This window comes from Chrysemys picta, chromosome 4 (assembly GCF_011386835.1).
Source record: "Chrysemys picta bellii isolate R12L10 chromosome 4, ASM1138683v2, whole genome shotgun sequence".
Classification (NCBI taxonomy): Eukaryota; Metazoa; Chordata; order Testudines; family Emydidae; genus Chrysemys; species Chrysemys picta.
The window spans coordinates 142,654,316-142,675,498 of NC_088794.1; the positions used below are offsets into that span (position 1 = coordinate 142,654,316).

The 21,183-nt window shown below is 36.5% G+C and overlaps 1 protein-coding gene across 4 annotated transcripts in view; it reads right to left on the reverse strand.

Annotated features, from left to right (window-relative positions):
• Nucleotides 1-3,254: 3,254 nt before the first annotated feature.
• The window catches only part of PPM1A (protein phosphatase, Mg2+/Mn2+ dependent 1A), a 49,492-nt gene continuing 31,563 nt past the window's right edge, over nt 3,255-21,183 (reverse strand). For 2 of the 4 annotated variants that reach the window (XM_005285902.5, XM_042845187.2), the window contains exons 3-6: nt 19,465-19,582; nt 13,900-14,008; nt 8,814-8,871; nt 3,255-5,300 (exon numbers count right to left, since the gene is read on the reverse strand). In XM_005285902.5, the coding sequence (XP_005285959.3) occupies nt 5,271-5,300; nt 8,814-8,871; nt 13,900-14,008; nt 19,465-19,582 (315 nt within the window). In that variant the 3' untranslated portion in view covers nt 3,255-5,270. Of the gene's footprint in view, nt 5,301-8,813; nt 8,872-13,899; nt 14,054-19,464; nt 19,583-21,183 lie in introns of all 4 variants that reach the window. The other 2 variants (XR_010600814.1, XM_042845186.2) reach the window with 2 other exon arrangements.

Sequence of the window (21,183 nt, forward strand, 5' to 3'; positions counted from 1 at the left end):
TTATAATCTAAGTAGACAAAAAGAGGTGATCAGAAGATCACAGGGCAGTGCGATTTTTCGTTTATTTTTCAGGAATCAGTTGACAGGTTGATAGACTTTGCTGAAAAAGTGTGCTTTTGAAGTGGGACAGTACAAGCACAGCACCCTGGACACATCACAAACAAGGGGGCATTCTGGCATGGCCAGTGAACTTGAGTGCCAGGGACAGGGAGGGGAATTAAAAAAAATTATTACTACGGCTTCTTACAAGCGTTGCTATGACGGCAATTGCCATGACACAGGGCTCTGAAATCACCATTACAGCGCACTGACAATATAGCAAAGCAATTTCATTTAAGCAGACTTAAGCAGTCCTGCAATGAACCACAGCAGGTATATTCCTGTGCCTGCACAGAGACCCACTGACTTCAGTTCATATCAGTTCAGGGGACCAATCATGCAGTTTATTGCAAGGTCTGATTTCTGAGTTGAATTCTTCCGTAATCTGGTCAGCACATACTTCTAAGTTTCACTCAATTTCCATGTTGGCTTTGCAGTTCACATAAGAGATGGCTTTCATTTTGCTCAGCACAGCATTCAGAAAATTCACACGGTATGAGCATGTCTCACAACACCAATTTATTTTTGAAGTGTTGAGAGTCCATCTAATCAAAAGTGACCTAATTTGAGACAACAGTATAAAGACCAAACAACAGTTTATGAACATGTACTTTTAGACACTAACAAGAAGCTACAATGAGGGGCTAAAAACATCATTTTCACATCTAATGAAGTGAAGCCTGGCAGCAAATTGGACCACTCCATTACACTAAATTTGTCAACTGCAGGTCTCTTTACCTACATATAGTAAACAACGTGCTGCCAGTTTCTAATTCCCATGAAGCAACTCATCAGCAAATATTTATAGTAAAAAGTTTTATAATACTCAGCTGCCTATTGTACATCATGCTCTAAATTAAAGGTTTAAACTTTCACACCAATTCAGAGTATTCAAACATATCAAACTATTTGAACATAGCGTTATCTAATTTGAAAAAAACATGTTTGTCTAAAGGTTCTTAAGGTATGAAGCATTTGTCAGCATGAATGAATGCAGATATATTTGGGAATAAAGTTCAATTACAACTGATACTTCTGAGTTGCAAGATGGTGGCAGCCATCTTGTCAGCCCGTAAGGAGAGGAATTATGCCTTCATGTTTGTACAGAGCTACCAGAAGCAAAATAATCTGATTTTTTTCAGTGTGACACTCCCATGTAAGGCTAAAGAAACTTCTATTCAATAGTTGTTTGAATGTTTAATACTAAAGCAAAATGCTTATATTTTAAATCAATTCCATAAGGAAATATACAAGCAATGACCTTTACACTCCCTTACAAGGAGCTGCCAAAGGAGTCAGTCCTAAAATATTTTTTTTAAACGATTAACAGCAGTGTTCAGCCAAAATGTTGCCTTGTTGTCCACCCTATTCATAATTAACAGTCAAAAGTTTAGTTTAGTTAAGATGGCACAAGCAGAAGGAAAATAACAATTGCAATAAATGCTATATTCCTTATTTCAGTTCGTTGAATTACCTAATGAATTTTCAAATTCTTGGACTGAGCAAAATGGCCAGTAACTTTTTTATTCATATTTTAACCTATGCAACTGAGGATGCATTAACTTTGCAGTAGATCGTGCTGATGTTCAAAAGTCAGTCAATATCCATAACTACAAGATGTTAACAAGTGCTGTAGGTTAGAAAAATAATTATCAAGAGTGTGTTGTAGTTACTGAACTACTGGTTAATATTCTTCAGACATCTTGCTGCAATGGTCGACTGTCCTGGGATTACCCCAATTCAGCACACTATAAAGACATGCAGATGAAATTCTTTTCTCTGATTCTGACTTCTGCCGAAGGATGAAATTGAACGATGGCAAAGTGACAAGCTCTCTATAGTGCTACTGATGGACTAGCACCACAGCAAGCCAACTATAAAGGACCTAGATTTGCGATTTACAATGCAGGACAAGAGTCCTGCACCCAGACTTTTCAGGACTCTGTATGAATGCAGGGGTCTCCCATGCACTGTAAATTGCAAACCTAGTGCCCCATTTATTAAAAATGCAATTGCATTTAGTAAGTTTGACACTGGTTTTAAAAGTTAATACATTTTAAAAATTCTACCTTGAATAACATACCTCCCCAAAGCTGAATTAATGAGAGTAGTTTAAGATTATTTGAAACGGTGTTATCTATAAAGCAGTACAATATTTTCCCAAAATGATCAGTGAAACATTTAATCTGACTATAACAATATTCACAGAAACTGAAACCAGTGAAGCTGTCAAATGTAAAGAAAAACACAGAAACTTGCATGGCATATGAAGCAAAATAGCTTTACAAAATGTCATTTCTTTTTAAAAACAAGCGAATTGGGACCATCCTATTTGAACATCTATTCAAAATACATTTTTGAACAGCACATTGTTTGCATTTTTGTCACACAGGAATCTTTTCCCGAGGGAAATAAATAGCACACAATACTTCAAAAATTCTGCTGCCTTGCCCCTGAGGTGCTAATGTTTTTAGCATTAAAAAAAAGTTTAACTGGTGCAAAAAGGAAATGCACAAAGGTGCAAAAGTGCCTTTTTAAGATTTTTTTTTTTTTTTTTTGCAGATTCATGAAAAGACCAGCTAGTCCTTTGCAAGAATGTTTTTATGTACTTAATACATGTATTTTTGTAATCAAAATCTGTACCTAGAATGGCAGTGTTTATGCACACATAATAGCCTCAGTGCTCTGACCACACAAAAGTGCTGAACGTAAGGCAGAAAAAGGAAGGATTGCAATAGACATTCCTCCTTTACCTCCAAACCTAGTTACAAGCACTGGTAGCAATAGCAGAAGAATTATGTTTATATTTTTAGGAAGGGCCTCTCAGATGAAAATGCTTTTAGTACACAGTATGTCATTATGACACATTTTAAGTGATTATATTTGAAGTATGGCTTTCCACCACAATTTTGCTTGTGATTTTTTAAGATTTTAGGTCTCAAAGTTTCCACAGTCCAGTTCAAGGTTTTGCAGTTTCCAGAACTAAACTTTAGTCTATGTAGAAAAGTAAAGAACAGAACTTTATCTGCCTAATCCTAAAAATAAGTTTAGCTTTCTGTACTAGTATACCGTGTAGTATTAAATACATTTGTTAATTAGGTGCTTGCGAAGCTATAACTTATGACATTATTATAGTTTTGCACTCTACAACAAAATTAGACATTTTAAGCATTTATTTGTAGGTCGGTAAGGAATTGGTTCTTTAACCAAAAATTGCTATAAATTTATAAATACAAATAGTGCTTATGGTTTCTTCATTCATGCTTGAACAGATTACAAACTGAATACAATGAAGTTACGTTTAAGCACCCCACATAAACAAGAGGGATAAAAGAAAGATTTTGCTGGTATATACTATACTTAATTCTGAGACACTATAAGTTACTTTTTCACTGTTCAAAGTTCCCTAACTCTGCATTAGTTTTAAGGCTATATATACAAATATGTATATTTCAAAGTTAGGGAAAAGACAAATATAGCAAAACGCATTGTACTACATTTTCCTATCAAAAAGTAATTTTACACCAAGTTTTGATTTTTTGTTTAGTTGTGGTAAGTGTTACAAGCTACTTATATTTTACTGATTTTCCTTTTGGGGACTCTGCCTACTGAATGATTAAAGTAAACTACTATATTAACAACAAACACAATATCCTCAACCTAAGAAGACAAGAATACAAGGTGCACAAAACAGTAGTTTTGCAAACACGACTGATTTGAAAACTTACTTTTTGTATGTTCAATGGGAGAAAGTTAAGCTTAAGTCAATTTAGTTTATGTTTATTACCCTTAATTTTTAAATTAGAATTTAATTTTAATGACCAACAGTTACATATTGTCAACATGCTATATTTCAAATCACAAATACTGTTTAACCACTAGTTTCTCATTCTAAATAAGTGGGTCAATTAAAAACACACATACCATAAAATGTTAAGATTGTCAGGCTTTGACAAATGTATTTTCATTAAACAGTAGGCAAATTCAAACTGATGCTCATCTCAGTGAAAAATAAAAAGCCTGAAATAAATCCATGTAAAATAGAGTAACAGATTAAACCCACTACATCCTCCAGTGTCTTTCTATGCCTTGGGCAACAGTCAAAGTTCTCCCCATTTTAAAAATGGGCTACCAATTATTTAAAAATATTTTTTCCACATGTGAAATCTCATTTACAATGGCACAGAATTTCAAAAGGCAGAAAAAAAGAGGAATTACACATATATGATTAAATTTCTTGTTTTTTAAATCAAGCTTTATTGATAAAATGGAATTCAGAATATTTTACTTGGAACAGCAGCAGACTCAGCCAATCAGGATAGTAAAAATGCTGCAGACTCCTACTGTATGTAGAAAGTTGCTCCCTCTTGCTCAACTGATTAGTAATTTCGGGTAAGGGTTTGTAAAAAAGAGGTGCAAAGAATCAAGGCATTCTAACCTCAGAATTGGTATACTTATGATTGCACTGTATTATACAGCATGATCCTGCTTCCATTGAAGTCACAGCCGAAACTCTTGTTGATTTCAAGTGGCAGCAGGACTGGGACCATAGTAAATAGCAACAGAAAACATAAAAAGATAGGTTTGTTGGAGAACGAGCAGTATATTAGTTATTTTTCCCACTGCCAAGCAAATTCATATACTACAGTTGGGATAAATTGCCCGAATGTTCTGCTTTATATAAAATAAAAAATAATCTTACAGTTTTGTGCACCTCTTGAGCATCTAGCTGGCTAGGCTGCTGCTCCTTGCAATCCAAAACCACAACATAAATTTAAAGGGCTATATATTTGTTGCATCACACAACAAGCCAAACATTTCTTCTAACCTTTATAGTGATTTAAAGCAGTTCATAATTAAATATGAGCATTTTGTACAAGGACAATTGCACTTTACAAAAACAAAATCATACAACATAAATTGCTGGAGTCTGATTTACAACATGAATTATGGTTTGAAATCACGTTTACAGAAGTCTGTTTTACAAAAAAAACATCAGTTCCTGGGCTAGATGTCGTACTGCTGTAGTTTTCTGGTGTAGTCACTCTCACCAACACATCATAATCCCTTCTTTAAATAAGGTTGAGGATGGACGTTAAGAAGGGTCACTGAGGTTGGGCCGCACTTTCAACTGGAGGATGAATGTAAACTCCACAGCTAGATGGGCAGTTTTACCACATATCATCAGTTGATGCAGAGTCCTTAATAGAGAAAAAAGAAGGAACCTTTAAAGTCTGGAGTGCCCAAAATTACAGCGGTTTCTGGATAATCCAGACTGAAAAGGGTAAAAATATGGATAATTGTAGGAGTCTTTTTTCCCTTTAATGAAGGGTTTCATACTAGATACTTGTAAAACACTATTCCTAACAACATGCAAAAATGTATATTCATTAAACTATTTTAATTCAGTAAATATTAGCTAGCACTAATGCAGTGTTTTAACACCTGGTCTCAAGTGTAATATACTTTGTTTTCTAAACCTTTAAAGCTGCTCTAAATAATTGTTAACATCAATACCAGCACATTCAAAAACATTACCAGTAGAACCTAAAAAAGACAGTATACTAAATGTATCTATTTGGACAATTTCTTGCAGGTGTGCTAAGTTCACAGGGAGCATGTTTCCAGTTATTCTTAATTACGTTCTACCTACTCTGACTGCCTTCTCAACTACGGTAGCCAACTTTCTAATTGCACAAAACTAAACACCATTGGCCCCACCCCTTCCCCGAGACCTCCCCCACACACACCCTCACTCACTTTCACTGTGCTGGGGCAGGGGTGAGGGCTCCGGCTGGGGGTGCGGGCTCCGGGGTGGGGCCAGAAATGAGGAGTGAGGGGGCAGAAGGGGCCTCTGGGCTGGGGTGCAGGAGAGGTGAGGGCTCCAGCTGGGGGTGTGGTCTCTGGGCTGGGGCTGGGTATGAGGGGTTCAGGGTTAAGAAGAGGGCTCCGGGCTGGGGCCAAGGGGTTTGGAGTGTGGGAGCAGGCTCTGGGCTGGGACAGGAGGTTGGGGTGTGGGCTCTGGGGTGGGACCAGGGATTAGGAGGGGTTTGAAGCGCAGAAGCGGGCACTAGGCTGGTGCAGGAGGTTGGGGCATGGGCTCTGGGAGGGAGTTTGTATGGAGGAGGGGGCTCAGGGATGAGGTTGGGGTTTGGGAGGGGGTGTAGGGTGCACGGCCCAAGAGGTTCTGACCTGGGGCAGGGGTGCGGATGGGGGTTCAGGCTCCAGCCGGGTGGCGCTTACCTCAGGCGGCTCCCAGTCAGTGACACAGCAGGGTTAAGGCAGGCTCCCTGCCTGCCCTGGCTCCATGCAGCTCCTGGAAGCAGCCAGCATGTCTGGCTCCTAGGCAAAGGGGCGGCCAGGATGCGCTGCACGGTGCCTGTACCTGCAGGCACCACCTCTGCAGCTCCCATTGGCCGGAATTCCCAGCCATTGGGAGCTGTGGAGCCGGCGCTCAGGGTAGGGGCAGCGTGTGGAGATTCCCTGATCTCACCGGCACCTAAGGGCTGCAGGGACATGCTGGTTGCTTCCAGGAGCTGCATGGAGCCAGGGCAGGCAGGAAGCCTGCCTTAGCCCCACTGCACTGCCAATTGGACTTTTAACAGCATGGTCAGCAGTGCCGACCGGAGCCGCCAGGGTCCCTTTTCGACTGGGTGTTCCGGTCGAAAACCAGATGCCTATTCTCAACCCTCTTGCTGTAAGGAAGGCTTAGAATCCAAGTCACACCATAAGTAATTTATTGAGAGTTAAGATTAAATTTAAAAGAAATTTAAACATGTTAAGATATGGAAAATACACATGGCACCCAAAGCAACCTAAATTCTCCTCTTGTAATGACATGAGGGGAAAATATTGCAAAAGCTATCGTTAAAAATCAGTTTAATCTGGAACCATAAACCCTAAAATGGCCATATGGTATCACTACAGGGAAGAGTTAAAGTTGCTTGGGTGTCTTAACTGTACATTTCTATATTTTAATATGTTTAGATTTGTTTTAAGTGTAACCTTAACTCTGAATTATCTGAATTTGCAATACTTGGTTCTTGGATAATTACAACATCCCTGTAAGACACCTTTATCTTCAAGTTATTAAACTATCAGCCTTAACTCCATTTTAACAGTTTTGTGTGTCTTGGAATGTCCTTATAATAAATTATGCTTAATCAGCTCTCCTCTTTCCCTCCTCATACTTATTTTTTCATCCTCTTTCCCCTCTGCACAAAGAATTTAACAGAAAAAAAGTTGAATGAGGAATACTGGACTGCCCATCAGTTTTACTGATCAGAAGTTGTCAGCAAGATTGTGTTTACACAGTCAGAGGCATCACTTTAAGAGGAAAGAGGCTTCTGTTTAAAGTATGTCTGAGCAATGCCATCTCTCACTACTTTAGATTGGTGGAGCTGATGTGCAGCCCTGTACTCCTTCTTCAGCTGTTAAGTAGAATTTAATAGGATTCTCTCTCTTTGCAGGACCGGAAAGAGAATATTGGTCATGAAAATTAAAATGAATTATTTACTTTTAAAACATTATGATTTGTAAGACTAATGTCTAAGCCTTCCTATGGGACTACAAGTAGTAGAAGGCAGAAGCTAGAAAGGACTAGGATAGGCAGGGTGAGAATCTGAGGTGGCCATGTTTGTTAGAGCACATAAAAAATTAAGTCAGCATCAAGTCAAAGTGCAGAAATTTACTTACTGACTACGTACTATGCAAATTCCTATACTCTGACTACCAATGACACTTAGATTTGAGTACTGTACATTTGCAGAAGAGTTATACAATGAATGACTGCATATCATCCCTATGCAGGGATAATTCCATTTTACTTATAGATATGGGTCAATTTCTTAGAAATGGGAGGAGACAAGAATAGAAGAGGCTCATTGTAAACTGTAGCAAATAAAGCTTAAGACCAACTGTGCAGCTTCTGTTACGCCAAAGCATTTGCAAACTGCATTTCACTTATATAATTTTTTGTTAATTAAAAAAATCATATTAATGGTATTAGATGCTAGAGACATTAAAAAGTAACTGCTTTCTTTCTGAGACACAGTACTCCCGAGAATTTAAAGATGTTTCCACAAAGTGGTTCAGTTTTAAATGGAGTTATTGTTCCCATTTTATAATTGTTTTTATTGAATTTTCACTGTGAAAAATATATTAGGGAAGTTACAGCATAATATAATCCAATGATCAGAAAATTATGTTAACTGAACTAGAATTGTAAATATGCTAATCATAGCAACTTTTAAACTACTAAGCATCCAGCAGAAAGTTACAATAAGAACACTTTTGCCTGTAATTCAGGGAATTAAAATTTCACACAATGATATCTTAATGAAAAATATTTTAACACAGATTTCCCACTATCTCTGTGGTATCAGGGATGAACCAAATAAAATTAGATATCTCAAAACAAGACAATATCTGCTTCTAGTGGTGGGATCTGGCACCAGATGTGGGGAAATGAGAAGACAGAATACAATCAGACTTTCAAGTCTTGAACTGATAGAGGATAAGAACAAATAAGAGTTCTGAAGGTTCAGATGAGGGAAAGGGGGGAGGGGAGGAAGAGAACTCACAGGGCACAGTCTACAGAATGCATTTTTGGAAAAAATCCCTCCCCTGTCAAAGAGCTGTAGTAGGGTCTGCACAAAAGGGTTGAAAGATTTCAAAGGGTAGGACGGAAATGATGGGAGAATGAAAGTACTTACAGCATCATCATTTCTATAGGGGTTCAGTCTGTTATAAACAGCTTCAATCACACTCCGTCTAAACCAAAACAGAAAACAAAATATTAAGGATTTTCTAAAATTAAGTCAGACATTTCCTAAATGCAATCATGACGTACTAAAATGCAAAACCTTAAAAATGGTAAAAACATTCAAAATGTATAGAACTTCAGTTTTTTGCAAATAAAGCTGCCATGTATAATTTATGCAGTGCTCTCTTTTGGATTCAGGAAGAGATAGTTTAAAAAGGTTAACACTCCTAAGGATTTTGCCAACAAAATGGAAAATTACATAGTCTAATTGAAAAGTCTCATATGCAAATGTCTGCTCCTGATATACTGACAGGGGCATGCCCACCTTTTGTCTCTGAAGTAATAAAACAAGGAGGTTACAGAGTGATGAGCAGTGTAAACCATATGCATTTGTGTGCTTGCAGGATATGGTGGCAGTAAACACCACACCATTGATGTACAAAGATAATATTTTTCACAAGAGCACGGTATGTGTGTTTTCTGAATACAATTTTTAGTGTGCCCCTTAATGAAAGCTCTGCATTCTTGGTTTGGTTTAAGTTAGTTTCCATTATAAATCTTGTTAGGTTATTTATTTATTTATTTTTAATAGAGCAGTAGCAGCTTCCTATTACATGCCCGATTTTCAACTCCCTTTTACAATTATCCTCCAAAAGAAACCAATCTCAATTTAAAACAGAAATTTTGTATAGTATATCTCACCCTGCAACAGAGATATATTCCTGGGGAATTTGGTAGAAATCAGCACGAGTTTATATTGTGTTGAAAATTTACCTTTTATTAATGTCTGAACTTTTAATTTTTATAATCTCTCACAAAACAGCTTGGCTTTGGTACTCCTCCCCTCCCCTTTTTTGTGCCTTGCTGATTGCACTTTGGGGGTGGATGAGGAGTAGAGGATTAATTACAAAGATATATAATAAAACATAAAAATAGCTTGTGATCCCTGCTTACCCAACTGTAAGGGAAGAGATTAACAAGGGGTTCGTTAGAGCAATAAGACTAAAAAACAGTGGAATGCCAAGGGAAAGAGGAAGTATTTGCCTTCCTCAGCAAGCATGATATAACTGAGAAAATGAAGGTCTAGTACAATTAAGAGATTTTAAAGACTTTTGATAGGGTTTTTTTTGGGGAGGGGGGTGAATGGGGGATGTGGGGACAAAGCTGAAGAATGCCTCGGTTCTTACTCTATACAATAGGGTCAGGTGGAGAAGTGCTCTGCACATATGTTCATGCCTTAAAGTGGCAGAATGTCATCCTCTCCCTTGTCTTTCTGTTAGTCATGATTGCAGACTGGGCTACACTCATAATGAGCTGTTTTAATTTTTTTTCCCCAATACTTATAAATATAAACTGACCTATTACTGACTCCAGGCATATGTTCAGGGATAGTGTAGGAAATACAGGAAAATGTAAAGGGGTCAGTATCCTGGAGGGGCCATGTTGGTAGCATGCTAGCAAGGGTGCGGGCTGGGCTGGTGTATCTAGTTTTGGAATGAGGGACTTTGGGTGAGGAATAAGCAGGGAGATTCCATGATAGGTAGAGAACAGCAAAAGAGACAAGGGAATGAGGAAGATCCTAATCAGCACAACCACTTCCAAAGAATCACCTAGTAACTTCTGGGCAGCATAAACAAGGTAGGGATTGATTATTTGGCCATGAGTAACAATCTGGATCTATCACCTGCCCATTTCCAGACATCCTAATGTCTAGAGTTCCAAAAGGTGTACAATTTTTGAAGAGAAAGTAATACTGTTTGAGGGTATTGCTGGACTGCACTGAAAAAATTTCAGCCTTAGTTTTTTAAACCAAACTTTTTGCTTCCAATTTTAATAATTAATTTCAGCATGATAAAAACATCCCAATAATAATGCTGTCTCTGTAAAAGATTCTCAGAGAGAAAGCAGCTAGCTATGCAATCATGTCAGAAACCTGAAATTTAATCAGTAAAATATTCTAAATTACTCACATTCTAAAAAAGCGTTTTATAATTAAAATAATTAAGAAAATTATTTCCTTTAACACAACATGACAGTACAACAAACCAAACACCACGAAGGACTTTTTCAGAACCCCCATCATTTTGACATCTAGTAAATTTTTATAAAAAAAGAGTTTTAGAAGTAGTTTCAGGTACTACCACTGTCTTTGATTTCCCTTGAAAAATGTGTGGGTTTACCATAACATTTTTTTTTTAAAGTCTTTTCCTTCCCCTATCCCCTTACTGTTCCAGATAAACAAGGAAAACAGCAAAGCTGACTATCAAAAAGTGATATTCCATGCACAAACTGAAAAACAGACTCCTCTCTAATCTTTCAGACATAATTATCTCAGGTGTTACAAGTAGACAATTGTCAGATAAATGATTTTCAAATTGACAGCATCTCTTTGAGTTATATTAAGGCCCAGTTCAGTAACTTAATTAAGCACACATTTAAAAGTTAAAGGTTTCAGAGGGGTAGCTGTGTTAGTCTGTATCAGCAAAAACAACGAGAAGTCCTCCTGGCACCTTAGAGACTAACAAATTTATTTGGGCACAAGCTTTTGTGGACATAACCCACTTCATCAGATGCATGGAGTGAAAAATACAGTAGGCAGGTAAAAATATACAGCACATGAAAAGATGGGAGTTGCTTTACCAAGTGGGGGATCAGTGCTAACGAGGCCAATTAAATCAGGGTGGATGTGGCCCATTCCCAACAGTTGACAAGAAAGAGTGAGTATCAACAGAGGGAAAATTACTTTTATAGTGACCCAGCCATGCCCAGTCTTTATTCAGGCTTAATTTGGTGTTAAGTCTGCAAATTAATTCCAGCTCTGCAGTTTCTCATTGAAGTCTGGCCACTTTTTTGTTGAAGAATGGTCACTTTTAAGTTTGTTATTGACTGTCCAGGGAGACTGAAGTGTTCTCCTACTGGTTTTTGAATGTTACAATTCTTGATGTCTGATTTGTGTCCATTTATTCTTTTGCGTAGAGACTGTCCGGTTTGGCCAACGTACATGGCAGAGGGGCACTGTTGGCACATGATGGCATATATCACATTGGTAGATATGCAGGTGAATGAGCCCCTGATGGTATGGCTGATGTGGTTAGGTCCTATGATGGGTGTTCCTTGAACAGATACGCGGATAGAGTTAGCAACAAGGTTTGTTGTAGGGATTGGTTCCTGGGTCAGACATCAAGAATTGCTGGTAAGGCAACTCCCATCTTTTCATGTGCTGTATATTTATACCTGCCTACTGTATTTTTCACTCCATGCGTCTGCTGAAGTGGGTTATAGCCCACAAAAGTTTATGCCTAAATACATTTCTTAGTCTCTAAGGTGCCACAAGGACTCCTCATTGTTTTTATTCTTTAAGTGCTGTCCCTGAACAGGGAATGGTTTCTTGAATCTGGGCCTAAGCTGCTATTGCATTTGTTCACTAACTAGCTAAAAGCCTGCATCTCAGAGTAAACAAATCAGCATATTCTCAGTTACACAGGTATTGCAGATATTTCTTTAAAACAAAACCAATGAGCCATAACAATTGATTTGCAAAATTATCACACACAAACACGCACAAGAGAATCCTGAAGTTAGAAACACCAACATAGGATGGGAGTAAAATAAGTCAATTTTTAGTCTTAACACTTAAAATTAGTTGCAGTCTAGGTTATTTAAATCAACCAGGTAGTGCAATTGGGTAACATAATCTGTTTATAGGACACAGTACAATAACAAACAGAACAGATCTAACATCTCAGAATGATGTAGCTCTGCTGCAACACAGGTAATAGTCTCCCATGAAAAGGTGTCTGTTTTCACCACTTTCACTAGCACCATAAAAATACTCTTAAGTCAGGTGCAGCAGGAGAGATTTGCTCACAAGCCCAATAGAAGAAAAAAAAAACAGAGCTAGAAAGAGGAGTCAAAAGAATGATACACATTCCAATTTAATGTTGCAATATTTAGATTTGCCAAATGTGTTAACAATAACTCAGACTCAATGATGCTTCAAAGAAAATTAAATATATTCTAAAAATAGATACCGTTCTGACATCTCATACTGGCGGCTCAGTTTTCTTTTTTTTTTAAACACTGAAACATTAGCATGAAAACAAGGTTTTTGTTTCTTTAGAAGTTCATTTGCTCTGGAGTCTAGCTGTTTATTGCTCACTGGAAGTCATAACTCTGACATCACAAACAGATAATTTATCACAAAGACAGCTAAAAGAAAGCTATCATGCTTAAGCAAACACCACACTATGAAAATGATAAAATTTGAAATAGATAGTTTATAATGTATTCATATAAATACATTTTAAAATAGAAAAATATTGGTTCGTGAGCAATCTATACTAAAATTGCTTGATTTACTGGACAGAGGAGCTTGAGATTTGAATTCTTTGATGGTTTAATGCTAATGCATAAAACTAGTAACTTTGTTTCAGACTATTTCTTTAAGACAACAATCAAAATGAATCTGTATAAAGTTTTAAATTCAATCCCCTGCTTAGCCAGGGTGAGGCAGTAATTTCCTTTAAAGGGATAATTAGCTAAACAGCTTATTTATAATTCTAAAAAAAGAGGGATACATTTAACAAAAAAGCAAAAGCAAAGAAAGCTGCCAAGCGAAGCATTAAATGCACAGAGTAATCGCTATTTGTTAACTATGTACATAAACTACTTTTCAAAATGAGCCATTATATGCATTACATTTCCCTTACATCTTAAAAAGTAAAAGCAGTAAACATTTTAAAGCTACAATTAACAGAGGAGGCCACCCTTAAAAGCAGTCCATTCTTTCTACAACTATAGTTTGACATTCACATATTTTTAATTTTAGAAACTATCATCCACAGTCAACCACGGTCTTGTGCATGGATTTTTTTCCAAACTTAAAACAGATCAAAATGTGAAAGATTAGTTGAGAATGGACGATGCCCTTTTGGTCCCCATAAACCTTATTTCAATTTATTTATTTTTAAGAGTGGCCTTACAAAAAGTCTCTGTTAATTTAGACCAAAAGCACATTTACACTAACGTAGACTCACTTGCTTGCCAATTCACCCCCTGGCGGGAGGTTTGGGATGCTCTCAGTTGCTAACGTACGCATCACGTGGACTAAGTCTGGCACTCCTTCACCCTGCTTCTTTATGATCTCTGGGAATCAGAAGTACTTTTTTGGTAAGTGCAGTCCAAATTTAACTTGAAAAGATTGAAACACTCAGTTTTATCAAAAAGCAGTTTAACATTTTAAAAGACAGCATTTACCATGTTGGACACGGTCTGTAATCTTTGGTGCCATAACAAAAAAGCTAGTGTACCTGTAAAAAGCTATTGGATATTTGACAAAAAAAGACCAACTACGATCTGTTCTTCACATAGTTCTATACTTCCAAAACTGTAATCTTTTTGATTAGTATATTACATAACAAAGGGTAACTTAACAGCTAAACAAACTAGGTAGTTCTAAATAGGCTTCACTACAACATAATTATTGTATTTTGCCAATGAAACATCTGCGAAAAAGCCATCTTTTAATGTCAATTTTTTTATATGAATGAATGTTAAAAGGTTATTGCCATGGTAGAAAATACAATATTTTGAAGAAACAAGAAGTTAGGTGTTTTGTTTATAATATGCTTTATATAGTTATACCAGATTGCAAATTAACATAAAAATATAAAAAGTCATTATGCATAAACTGACAAGAGCCAAGAATGTCAGAGTTAAGATACAACTCTGTCCTTAACTCACCAAAGGGATATTTCAACAGCAGGTGATTTTACATACAACAAACCCAATCCACCTCTTCGTCATGTAAGCAAAAGAATCTCTACAGTAGCCACAGCAAAGTGTGCTAAGAATAAAGCTGCAGCTAGCTAAATTTCTTAAGCCTCATCTTCTGAGGTGTTGAACACTCACATATGCAGCTGAATTTACGTTAGTTATCACATTTCAGGAGGTGGGGGGAGGGAAGGAAATCAGACTTCTTCCACTTTGGGGAAATCCGTTAAAATTTTTTTTACAAGGTAAATGAGAATTGTCTACTATCCCATGACATTTAAATGTATATAAATTTCTCAATACACTAGAAATTCCTTCAAGGACATTATTTAAGAAGGATATTTTATTAAATAATCAGCTTGGAGTTGTTGATCTCCAAGTGGATGTCATGGCATGTGTACAATAATGCGCATGCACAGTTAAATAGTCTTTATGTAGTAAAATCTTTCCAAAATTTATTTGAAAAAAGTAATTTGAACACATGGAGAACCCACTTCCAATTTAAATATTTTGACAATTTATCTTTTTATCCCAAATACTGAAAAAAATAATCAAGATGTACGAAATACCATTTTAAACTCATATTGGTGAGTTAATGGCAGACTAAAGTGTCTAAAACCAGTATACTTTCCTTTTAAATAAAAAAAAATAGTACAAATTCATGAACTGATTTGTGTGCACAGAACGGGTTTTCTGGGCTGCAACCTTCTATGCAAAAAGTTTTAGCCCAATTTGCAGCCAGATTCTATGCAAGTAATCGACACTGGAAACACTGGCATGCCCTTACTTGCAGTAGAATAACCAAATGTCAAAATTTGCAGTACAAAGTATTAGCTGTTTAGTTCTACATTTTAAGTAGGAAAGAAATCCAACATGTGACATTACACATTAGGCAAACATCTCAAAACTCAAATGTGCCACTTTCTCAAGAACTATGGCCAAACTTCATATTTTACCATCTAGCATTTAGGAAAAAGAATTCTAACACTTTTAAATCTGAATAAAAAGCAAAGATCTCAGATTTGGTTCGCCAAGTTCCTTTATTGTGTAATCTTCAACATCTAGTATATTCTACATCATTCTAAAGCTAAAGTTCTGCTGTACAAAAATAAAGGGATTTATAGTTTGCCTAAACTACACAGTTTCACAACCTAAAGCTGCAGTACATTTAACATACAGTCACCACTAAATGAATACATTTATAATTGGAGAGAACTATAGATACAGTCTGAAATAACACTGATGACAACAAATGGAACCAATCCATTGCTTTTTTTTTTTAAATAATTATTAAATTATCTTTTGTTTCAATGCATCTTGCATCCCTTTCTCTTTAACCTACTTTAAACCTTCTAAATGTTTTCACCATTTAAGACAGTGGAAAAAAAATGTACTTACACTAAAAATAAAGAATTCGAAATGTGTCTACTTATTTCCTGTTTTGAATGGAAAGTTCATATAAAATTCTTAAAAATCGAACATTTCAGGTTTTGCTGAAAAATGGCCAGTTAATTTAAAATTATCCATTTCAATTAATTCCGTGGATTACATGTATCTAATAACCAGATTTGTTACTGTGTTAAGTATGTATATGCTACAAAATTTGTTTTAAAGAATGGGGCAAAGAGCTTAAGGAATATTAATTTAAAAAAAAAAAAAAGTCAAACCAGCTCAGTAACTGGAGTAATAGTGCAACTAGAGGAATACATCTGGGAATGATTGATTAATCTTTTCCAGCCAGCAAGTCTTCAAAACCTTTTAGAAGCAACACTGATTTATTAGAAAGGGATGGCACGAAGATGTTTTGCCACTTATACTTCACCTCCTGTTAGACATTTTCAGCTCTAAATGTGAGCCACAGAAGTGTCCAACATTAATGCAAGAACGTAGGTTAAAGGAGTGAAGGATAGTCTGGTGTAAGAGGGAAGAGTAGAAACCTGTATCAGCCAGGTTTTTTTATTCCCTTTTGTTGTTCAAGATGGCCATCAATACATGACCTTCTTTACAGCATTAAGTACAACAAACTTTAATACGAAGATATTAAAATAAGATTTTACCACACATTATGGGATGAAAAATGCTTTTATGTAACTGATCAACAAGAAAATGTATATTAAAATATAATCTAACCTCATTACTTGGACTATGTTTGCTGGTCAAACTGCCTATTTTGTTATATAACTGCTATGTATTGCAGTGCTCATTCACAAAATTTCCATTTTATTGGATTTTAAATTTCTAAATTAGACATTACAGACTGGTAAAAACCACTTTCAGAATTTCTTTACATTTACCAATTTCTTCAATTGAAATTGTAGCTTTTAAAATTTTAAACACTGCATTATTACTAAGGCATTTCAAGATAACAGTAGTAAGATTATTCAGCACAGTGTTGAAAGTTTCAGCAATGGCCATATTAGTCCCACCTCAGTAGACAATACTGTATATTAAGTTTCCAGCATGAAACAATCTTATTTTAATTGCATAAATATGGTTAAGTTTAATGTAATAAAGTGACACTGTGGCTTGAGTTTCCCTTTCTCACATATAGTCCCAAAAATTTCACTCATGGTAGTGAGAGGGCTGTAAGTTCAGAAACTATGCAATGTTATAAACTGCTATAAGGTTGCATTTTTTGCTTATAATAAAAAGTGTAAATACTATTTCTGTGTGCATTATCAAAGGGAAAAGATGTTTAAGTCCAAGAAAAATAACTTTAAAACAAAGTGTGGACTCTAAAGGGGTAGCAGCAATATATTTTTCTAAATGTGTCCACTGAATTAGGATTAAAGTGCTTTATATCATGTAAATTTCCCCCACTCACACAGACAAATATGAAGTTTCACTTGTCCCTGAAATGTGTTATTTCTAAAAATGCAAGAAACTCAGCAACCAAACAAATGCATTGTTCCCTACACCAGTGGTTCTCAAAGCTGGTCTGCCGCCTGTTCGGGAAAGCCCCTGGTGGGCCGGGCTGTTTACCTGCTGCATCCGCAGGTTTGGCCAATCGCGGCTCCCACTGGCTGCGGTTCACCACTCCAGGCCAATGGGGGCTGTGGGAAGCGGCAGCCAGCACATCCCTCGGCCTGCGCCGCTTCCCGCAGCCCCCCTTGGCCTGGAGCAGCGAATCACGGCCAGTGGGAGCCACGATCGGACAATCCTGCGGACGCAGCAGGTAAACAAATTGGCCCAGCCCGCCAGGGGCTTTCCCTGAACAAGTGGCGGACCGGCTTTGAGAACCACTGCCCTACACCATAACCTTATGCAGTTCTAATACTTAGGATCTTCATTCAGCAATATCTGGACGTGATGTTCCCATTCCATCTACTGTAATACACATATGCCAATGGGGTCAGTTAACGGAGATGCAACTTTAACTCTACGACCACGGTATATTCAAGTTAAGTCAAATCTCCAATCTCCAAGATTTTTAACAACAGTTAAAAGGGAAAAAGTTCATGAGGCATTTATATAATTCATCAGTCACTGATATGAAAACCCTAAGAGCTGTGCATATCATGCCAATGCATGTTATTAGGGACTCTTACCCTGGATATTAGTAACATGATATATCATAATAACTGAATAATTAAAATCTAGATCCTCAATATGTTTCCATTTGAAAAATATTAATTTCATCTATGTACTAAACTGCATGTGTACAGTAAGTGTTTTAGATATTTAGGAAATCTGAGGACATCGGGGTAGCTGCTTCTTAAACCCCAATCTCTGCTTCAGTTTTTAATACCCAAAGGCACTACAGTCCAGATTACAAAAATATTAAAATTATGTTTTAAGTCAACACATTTTTAGCTACATGGCACAAAGTGCCTGAAACAGTTCCACTTCTCTTTCCCTTTTAAAATTAAAAAAAAAAAAAAAAAAAAACCACAAATGTAAATATAATTTGCTTTTTAAAAAGTTACTGGCAGGATGGTACATTATATGCCCAGCTTCAGTTCAGTATGAAGGTTTAAGGTTTAGCTATAACAGAAATGTTGATAGGCTTTTACTCTTAAATATAATCACATTAGCAAGTGCTATTATGTTAACAGTAATATTGCTGTGACCCTTAAATCATCATACAATATACTTATTAGGGCCATGTAACTGAACATAGCTTTACAGAAAAATGGCCCTCAAATTACCATCTTCAAAAATATGCTGCCAGATTTCATTCAAATGCACATGCCAGGAATCAGAATTTACAGGTCTGAAGTTAGTGATGCCAATGGACTCATCAAGAACTTTGAATACAAGTAGATTACTTTCCTCTGCCATCCTAAATAGAATCTCCTGGGCCATAAGCTTCTGCAGTTTCTGTTTTAGTAGCATTTTGTCATGACATACAGCATACATCCAACAGAATACGGGAGTGCCTTTTTCAGAGATTATATGTAGGCTACATCTACACCTGGAGCTAGAGGTGTGATTCCCAACTCATGTAGACACACTCGTGTTCGCTCAAAAAATAGTAATGTTGCCACAGTGGCAAGGGCAGCGGTGAGCAGCAGCAAAGGCTATCCATCCTGCCTATGTCTCTCAGGGTCCAGGAGCGTTTGTACTCTGCATACCTAGCCTGTGCCACTGTCCAATGCAGCCCATGCTACCACAGCTATACTACTATTTTTAGAGCACTAACTCAATGAGAGCTAGTACGAGTACGTCTATGCAAGCTAAGAATCACACCTCCTAGCTCCAAGTGCAGAGAGCCTAAATGTCCAATGGCACTTCAAGGTTTAATAAAAAAAACCTACATGTGTTAAGAGTTTAGTTGTTTGGGGGATTGCTTAGAAACAAAGCTACTTATTTTTTTTTAAATGATCCACCTTCTACTCTGCTTTCCAGGTACTTGTCCAACTCTGCCTCTCTCTTCACCGCCTCTGGCAATACCTTTGGTGCATTTGGAAAACAGATCAAAATCACACTCATGTTGTCTCGACTTCCCTGTTAGAGAAAAAAACAAAACAGTTGAGACAATATCCTGTATCCAATGAATAATACACACTCTGATTTTATTCCATGTCCATATCAAAGCAGTTGATAATTATTTAAAATAATTAAAATAAAAATTAAATTAAATTTAAAATAAATTTAAAATATTTAAAATAGTTTGCTAATCATGTGAAATTAGAACACTTTCTTCCATCATACCATTAAATAAAAAATTGTAGCATTTGCAAACAACACTGTTCAAGAAGTCTGCATGTTGAGTACCATTCAGTACAAACAAGTTTTTAAATATACTTTGTTAACTTTTTCCTTCATGATTGATGTTTACAATGAGCCTATAGTTGATGACTCCCGTCTTGCTGAAATTATTTGCAAAACTAACAACATGGGAGATTTATTATTGAGATTTATAAAACCTGTTTCCATCCTGCTTAAATGTTAATATTGTTTGGAGGGAAAGGTTACATTAGTTGTAGGTATATTAAATGCTTAAATAGGAACATTTAAGATATCTGAAGCCAGTTATAAAGAAAAATCAAAAAAACCCAACTTAGACAACTAAAAATATTGCTAGTGTCAAATGTGCATTTCCATAAATGACAGTTCCCTACAGTAGGCCTAAGGGCCAATCATTAAGAGGAAGTAGTGTAAGTGACATTTCTCATGTGCGAATGAAAAATGTGTTTATTTCTCACTATGTAATCTTTTAGAATACAAGTGAGCAAAATAAGCACAACTTTAATAAAATACTTGAAGGCAGTACTGTACAACCACGCCTTGCAGAAAAAACGTACTAAATATTGATTCAAATGATTTTCCAACTGTTAAGGGCCCTATTCTGCAAACACTTACATAGATGCTGAACTTTAATCACAAGTAGTCCTACTGAAGCCAATGAGGCTACTCATGTGAATAATGGTATGCACGGATGCAAGTATTTGCAAGATTGGTGCTTAAACCATGAAGCTATTGAAAAGCAGTATTGCCCTGTGGTATTTACATTTTGCAGACTAGCGCAGCCAAAATTATAAATGAAAAATTGGCAGTGAATGAAGTTCAACTTTTTAAAATGATAGAAATCTATTTATGCAATGTTGTTGTAGCTACGTTTGTCCCAGGATATTGGAGAGACAAGGTGGGTGAGGTAATATCTTTTATTGGACCAACTTCTGTTGGTGAGAGATACCGCAGTTCTGTGGAGCTCTTCTTTCGGTATCTCTCACCAACAAAAATTGGTCCAATAAAAGATATACCTCACCCACTTGTCTCTAAAAAACTATTACATAGTTAACGGGGTCATTGTTTCACACCTCTTTAGAGAAATGGTGCCAATACTAATGATGCTATCTTGCCTTTATTTACAGCTTACATATCAAAGCTCAGTTTTATAAATAGAATTAAATGCTTGTCTAGGGAAAGTTAAAACAAACACTGAAATTTTAACAATGTTCAGTCTGTCCTATTGAACAACAGAACAACCTTTCATTTTGTTTATAGAAACATACAAATTCGGACTCATTGCATATAAAAACAATCACAAAATCTGTGTTCGTTAAGTAAAAATTGTGCCTGTCTTCCTGAGCAGATATAATTAG